The sequence below is a fragment of the Rutidosis leptorrhynchoides genome, chromosome 5 (assembly GCF_046630445.1).
Source record: "Rutidosis leptorrhynchoides isolate AG116_Rl617_1_P2 chromosome 5, CSIRO_AGI_Rlap_v1, whole genome shotgun sequence".
NCBI classification, from domain to species: Eukaryota; Viridiplantae; Streptophyta; class Magnoliopsida; order Asterales; family Asteraceae; genus Rutidosis; species Rutidosis leptorrhynchoides.
Window position 1 is genome coordinate 361,234,941 of NC_092337.1, and position 7,480 is coordinate 361,242,420.

General features: G+C 33.4%; 1 protein-coding gene across 1 annotated transcript; it reads right to left on the reverse strand.

Annotated features, from left to right (window-relative positions):
- Positions 1–4,705: 4,705 nt before the first annotated feature.
- On the reverse strand, positions 4,706–7,272 carry LOC139847056 (lipid phosphate phosphatase 2). Its single transcript, XM_071836652.1, has 7 exons — positions 7,023–7,272; positions 6,852–6,939; positions 6,651–6,760; positions 6,460–6,553; positions 5,683–5,871; positions 5,515–5,574; positions 4,706–5,013 (listed from the first exon to the last, which is right to left on the reverse strand). The coding sequence occupies exons 1-7, from the start codon at positions 7,236–7,238 to the stop codon at positions 4,865–4,867; spliced, it is 906 nt and encodes a 301-aa protein (XP_071692753.1). The 5' UTR covers positions 7,239–7,272; the 3' UTR covers positions 4,706–4,864.
- Positions 7,273–7,480: the final 208 nt, after the last annotated feature.

Sequence of the window (7,480 nt, forward strand, 5' to 3'; positions counted from 1 at the left end):
ATATTAAATTCCTATTAATAATTAATAAATATTATTAATAATAATAATATTGTTAATATTATTAATAATAATAATATTAAAAATACTAATAATAATTATAATAATAGAAATACTATATTTTTTCAATGATAAATATAATTAATAATTTTAATAGTAATAATGGTTCTTAATACTTAATAAATATACGATTTTAATAGTACAATTAATATTATAAATAATAATAACAAAATTCAAAATACTATAACAATATTAATAATACAAATAATAATATTGATATTAATATTAATATTAATAATGAGAGTAATACTAATAATATGGATATAATAAATTTTGGTTATCAAATCTCATGTTTATATATTATGTATTAAATTAATAATATTAATAATACTGGTATCAATATTAATAATGAAAGTAATATTCACTAATATAATAACTATATTATAACTTGTAATTATATCTAATGTATTAACATTACATATTATTAATTATGTAATATTCATATAATATATTCGAATATTTAATACAATATACATAGTATATTAATTGTGTAACAAAAAAAAATTATATATATATATCTATTTACATAGATTCATTTTAACAACAGCTTAATTGTTCTGCATATTACTTTATATTTACACTTCATCTTATTAAATTGTATTATATTAATTCAAATTAATATATACGCTTATATTTATATATTTATTTGCACACAATTGTTCGTGAATCGTCGAACACGGTCAAAGGGTAATTGATTACATGAATATAGTTCCAAAATTTTCGAGACTCAACATTACAGACTTTGCTTATCTTGTCGAATTCATATAAAGATCAAGTTTAAATTTGGTCGAAAATTTTCGGGTCGTCATAATTGCAGAAATGAATTGAGAATGATGGAAAATGGCAGAACAATGGCACACTGAATTTTGGAGTAGAAGCATCAATTTATGGGCTCGAAATTGGGTCAGGCTGCTGGCCGAAAATTCCAGGGCGCTGGCCTCGGGTGATTTACTGGCTACGCGTGTTGACAGTTGTTAAAATCCATCTGTTTTGACGCTCAACCGCCGGCTGAAAGTGTCAGGTCGTCGACCTGAGGTGGCTTCTAAAACACGCTCGTAGAATGCATTAAATTCTCTTCAAATGGCATTAAAAACTTTTCACTTGTGGGTCAGGCCGCCGGCTGGAAGTAACCGCTATATACAACACATTTAGGCAGGTTTACGACAATCTTAAGAGTTATCGGTTTAAAGCGTATTAACACTAGTAATACATGTTGCATTCTAATATGCTGTATTTTATCATGAGAGAACACCTACACTTGACAAAAGTAGACGAAATCAACCTATTTTGTGGTCACGGCTACAAATTCTCTAGCCGTAGTAGACAATTTCAAACATTTCGTTGCAAGGTGCAACCAATTTTTTTTCAAGAAAACGACAACTACACATGACCAGCATACAAAGGGGCCGGTCGATCCTATTGTAAGTTGATCCGTCTAATTACTACGAAGGTTTAAGGTGTATTATCGAGCAATAACTACACTCACAATGACAAAAGTAAGTAGAAGCAGAAGATACCTACCAGCCCATGAGCCAAGACGCAAATGGGCCCCATTCATTGCCACAAAGCTTTGCACTCCAAAATAAAGCCCACCAGCCGTACTGCCGTTAAAAAGTAAATAAATAATACTAGTATTTTAGATATTGGACAGGGATGAAGTGTGTTATGGATGAAGTGAACTTTTTTTTATGTATAAGAGCAAAAAATCCAATTATAAGTACAAATTATTGATTTCGATTGAGTTATCATATAGTATTAGTTAGATGATTATGTCATAGCACAACGGTAAATTAGATTTAAGAAATCTAACAACGGGATACGAATGTTCAACAAAGTTAACTTAAATTCGCAGAACATGTAATCCAATAATTAAAGCCCGGATTGACCATTGGTAATAAGATTAAAATGATTTGGCAACGATTGATATATATATTTCGAAGGTTACAATAAGTAAACAGAGTTTACTTACGAGAGACTACTACGAAATTCTTGATTATAACCAAACTCATTTAACCTCGAGTCGTCGCTAAATTCGTTACTAACTCTGCTACTCCCGGGAAGCCGGTTATACACTCCGATCATGTTTTCCGTGTTTCTAACTGTATTTTGGAACACAGGTCAAGTGCGTGCAGTGGCGGAACCAGCATGGGGCAGGGGGGGGCAGATGCCCCCAGTCGATTTGCAATTTTTAGTGTAAAAATTTTGGGTTTTTCGATTTTGCCCCCAGTGGAAAAAAAAATTTGCCCCAAAACCACCAGATTTTGCCCCAAAACCTCCGTATTTTGCCCCAAAACCTTCATATTTTGCCTAAAAACCTCCACATTTTGCTCAAAAATCACCATATTTTTCCCCAAAACCTCTATATTTTACCAAAAAAAAATTGATACGCTTTAAAAAAAATTTCGCCCCGGGTGAAAAAAATTCCTGTTTTCGCCACTGGTGTGCGTGCGTGCGTATGTGTGTGTGTGTTTAGTTTAGTTTGTCACATGGGCTGATGTTTTTTAGTTTGTCACACAGGTCGTGGTGCTTGTTTTTTTGCGATGATATTGTGCTTGTATCGAAAACTAAGAAGGGACTAAACAGAAGAGTAGGGCAATGGAGGGAGGCCCTCAAACGAAATGGTGTACAGAGCAGCAGACAAAAGACGAAATATATTAGGTGTGATTTCGACTGGAACAAAGATGAACAAATTGATGGATTGAATTATTAGGAATTTAGGACCCAAACAAGACATATGATTGATCACCAATCATTAACCCACAACAACAAACGGATAATCACAAGTAAAACGACAACTATTTGATATGTTTTGATGATCTAACAACCATGACCTCTCTGCTGCATACGAGAAACTTTTTGTAATATAGAACTATATATTTTTGATAAAAATATTGTAAGCGCGAAGATACAAACCTTTTGTTACCTCTCTGGAGCTTGAGATACAAACATTTTAATCGCGAATGTGGTTACTATTCATCATTTTTGCCATTTAGATAAAGGGTGAATATTTTAAAGTTAATGAGCTTCACATAATCAAAGAAACAATAATTCGTTTAAACATGCGAAACACCTATTATAATTGTAAAAAAACGTACCATCGTTTTCGTTTTTTTAAGAGGGCAAACTTAAAAAATAAAAAATATGGAGGGCTAAAATGGGTCAAAAGATAATGGAGGGTTGAAACTGAGAATTTGGCGAGGACTTAAACCGGGCAAAAAAAAGTGGGAGGGGCGAAGTGTAATTTAGAGATTTTTTTTTTTAAAAAAATGTGATGCTGTGAATAGTAAAATTTAACTTATCTGAAGTTGCTAAGTGGCACACGAGCCTACTCCCGAGGCTTGTTTGACAATAAAAAGTGCAGTTACATAAAAACGACAATTCATAACCAACTTAGAGCACTAAGTATCGTTAGGTCAATTTCGGCATTTTTGAAAATGGACACCGAAATTGACGGTCCATCGAGACCACCTGGGTGTCCATTTCGGAGTCTATTTTTCGAAGTCCAGTTTCTATCGTTGTGATTCAAGGTTTTTTTTAGCTATTCTATTTTCTTACTGGTTAACATAATTCTCTTTCACCAACACTTTAGGAAATGAACACCGAACTACTTGTTCACTTTATTATTTTCAAAGTATTTTCTAGACTTTGATATTGGCATCGAAATATACCATCATTACACCACGTACTGGTTAAACTAGAAACAGATAAATCAATAAATAACGATTTATTACTCAAATGCAAAAGTTACCTCCATACACACAAAAGAAAGACAATTGGTTAATTATTTTGGCTGGAAACCAAATTATATTGAAAGAAACGATCTTGTTAATTATCTTGATTTAGATTAACTATTTATTGATTTTCTGATCGTGGTAAACACACGGTGTCTAATCTAAATTTGAAAATGAATGGGGAATATGAGTGCTTCATTTGAGAACATCAAAATGTGGTTGCTACAATTTGAACTTGATTTTTGAAAATAATTGACTACGAGTAGTAAAAGAATAAATGAATCAAAGTATTAAATTTACACACAAGAATACGTTGTCAAAATTACAAAATTACTTTCACCCATGTAACCTTTCTAAAGAAAAACAATCAAGAACGTATAATCATCTCAGATCTACACTCAGGTATATATGGTATTATCTTTGTGATTCTTTAGATCGTTTTCTTAAACATCCCTAGATGTTAATTCAAAAAAAATTCTAAGTTGTAACCTGTTATATGAAACAAGACAGCTTTATCGCTATGTCATATTGGTGATGGATTGATGATTTGGATATACCAAGTTACAATTTTCAAATTGTTATCTTGAATGCCTTGGTGTAATATATCATTTTCTGTGTTTAGGAGGAACCTAATGATAGCTTTTGAACAAAAAATCATAAATTTTTTATTTCATAAATCCTTAGCAAACGCATGGGCAATTATTTGTTTGAATCAGTATACTCCTTGAGGTTATCTACTGACTACCATCTATGAAGTACACTTTGTATTCTCATGTCAACCTAATGCAGTATTAAGTTTGGAATCAATAAGATTTAGGTTCCAGGTTAACAAACATTCTTGTCAAACTCAAATTTAGTTTAAAAGCTTGAAAAGTCATAGGGTTGACATTCGAAATCAAAGTATACTTCGGTTTCCCAAATACGAAGGTGAGGCGTTATATTTTGATTAAGAACAAAGCTAGAAACATATGTGCATATGAGTTCAGCAAGTATCTTCTAAAAGTCGCAATACTACGCTAAAAGATTCGATCAAAGGAGCTAAAAGATTTTACAGAACTTAGACGATAAACAGACGGTCAATCATCTGATATTCCCCTGCCATTGTGAGATTGGATACACACATTCTCAAGCTCTGATTGGTGCACATTAAAACCATTGAGGTTGCTGGGTTGAGTGTCGTTTCTAGATTCTGCTAACATCTGGAAATATATGTGGGGCCCCCAACCTGCACATCAAGCATATAAACTTGTGAATCACAATCCAATCTACTAATTTCAAGTAAAATTACTAAAATGTACAAAGAAGTATTATAGGTTTACAAACTATATCTGGAACAGCCCATAATGAATTATTTGTCTTTCCTTCTGATGATGGGGTGGGGCCATTAGAGTTGATATTTTGAAATGAAATAGATAGCACAGATACCTCTCTACAAAACTAGTTTTTGAGGTCTAATCAAATAACCAATGTTGTAATGACCAAGACTAGTCGGTTTGGTGGCTAGCCCGTTTCCAAAAGCGTCTATTTAGTCGGTCAACGCTAAAAAGTCAGGTCAAAATAAGTCAAACTCTGTCTGAGTTGGTCAAAGTCAAGGTTGGTCAAAGTTGGGTCAAAATTTTAATATACTTTATACTTAGATTATGTGCCCTATACATATATTTGGACCACATAGTGTAAACTATGTAGTTGGTGTACTCACTGAAAAAAAAAAAAAAAAAGGGAGTACCGTCAATGTCATTTGGTGGTGGAAAGAATTGTAAGTAACAAAACGAAGCAACTGTCATCCCTGCGCAAAGATAGGAAGTCAGTAAAAGCTCAAATTCAAAGCAAAAATCAAATGTTCAAGTAACAGAATGATACTTTATTTTTATTAAAGTATGTGACTAACACTAACCTAAAAGGCCTCCTGCAAACACATCTTGCCAATGATGCCAATAATCATCGACTCGAGAGACACCAATCAAGGCTGCTACAAGTAAAGGCAAGACAACAATACAAAGTTTTGCTACATGGCCTCTGCGATCAAATACCCTGATCTTTCCTGCCATGTACCAGGAGAGAAAACCGAGACCAGCAAATGACCCTAGAAAACAATTACGACACACCTCAGGCATAAAACGCAAACTCAACAAGTAAAGTATACCATAACATATGAGCATGAAGTCAAGAAAAATATGAAATATCTGCTCATTGTGAGTTCTGAAAGATGAATGCGCACATGCAGAATGATTTTGGAGTAGACAATATAACGGTCACTTAACCCTTTTTCTTCAACCTACTCAATGATAGGTAATGTGACAAGATAAACAGGTTGGAGTGTTCGCTAACAGGTAATAATGGGTTCGGCTTAAAAAGTATGGAGTGTGTTGACGAGAAAAGACCCCTTTCCTCCAAATTTAGAAAAAAATACAGACAGTAATTCATTAATTTTGATTATAAAAGTATATTATTACAGAGTTAATTAATTAATCTGAATCTTTTGATAACGCATTTGAACTAGAGTTGGATAAGTTATTGAATTTCAAAGTGTTTGACTTGTTACTTATTAGTTAAATTTTTTTGCTTGACCTGTAAGTCTGTAACAGATCATACGTGACCCAAATTGACCCTTAAAAGGCAATAACGCTGAACCAGGATGCAGTCACTTAAACAATAACAAACAAAAACTTACAGGATGCGTGACCACTTGGAAAACTTTTATGTCCTTCTTTAATGACAGATTTTAATCCAGTACACATGACATTACTTGTAACAGGATCAAAAACCTGCATGTGCAATGTTATGGTAGTTAAACATATCAGAATTAGGATTAGCATTATATCCTGCAAAAGAATAGAAGCAATTAGAACTCTGAGAACTCACCCCTTTGCCATCAGGGAAACAGCGCCAGAAGAAGTCTGGACGGGGTCGACCGACCGCATCTTTGATTGCATCAGTTAATACTCCGGTGATAAGTACTGAAAACAAAAGTCCTAATAACACATGGGGACATAATTTAAGTCACTATGACATTTTCTAAGTGAAAATGGCAACCGAATAATATATCTTCTGTATAACATTTACCTAGTACAGCTTGATGCAAGTCATAAACATCCTTCCTCACAAAGTAGTATATGAGCATGACCGCAAGAGGCAATAAGATTGCAATAATCTGTTAATTAAAAAACCTGCAACAGTTTAGTATTTCATCTCAGGTGATCTCGAAAAAATTAAGGTGTCATAAATTTGGCCTACCGGGACTACCCACAATGGAACAGTATTATCTTGCAAAGGATACTTAAGATCGATCATCATTTCCTCTCCAACAAAACGGTGGAACGGTTCGATCACATTCAGAATGACCTCCATGACCATAAGAAATAACAAAACAAACCAATCATGCATGTGAGTCCTTGCCACTTGAGTTCCATGAGACCTTATTGTATGAGCACCAAGTTGTATTTCAGGCATGTTTCCTATAACCAAAAGGTTAGCCCTGATATCTGAATGTACACAATCTTGGTTCAGGAAGATAAGAAAGGAATACAAGTATTATTTGTTATTGTCAATATTAATTAATGAGAAAGCTCTTAAATATAGGCAACTATGCATCAAATAACAAAGCAATTATTTAAAGATAAGAATGCAATTTGTTGTATATCACTTGACCAAAAAAAGTCAAACAGGGCTTATGGTGTTACTGTCTATATGCC

Bases quoted from the DNA above. Each gene is read 5' to 3' on its own strand.
- LOC139847056 (XM_071836652.1), bottom strand. From the start codon at position 7,238: ATGCCTGAAATACAACTTGGTGCTCATACAATAAGGTCTCATGGAACT. The intron at 6,940-7,022 runs GTAGGCCAAATT...TTTAATTAACAG, and splicing joins TTCCATTGTGGGTAGTCCCG to ATTATTGCAATCTTATTGCC. The intron at 5,575-5,682 runs GTTAGTGTTAGT...ATCTTTGCGCAG, and splicing joins GTTTGCAGGAGGCCTTTTAG to GGATGACAGTTGCTTCGTTT.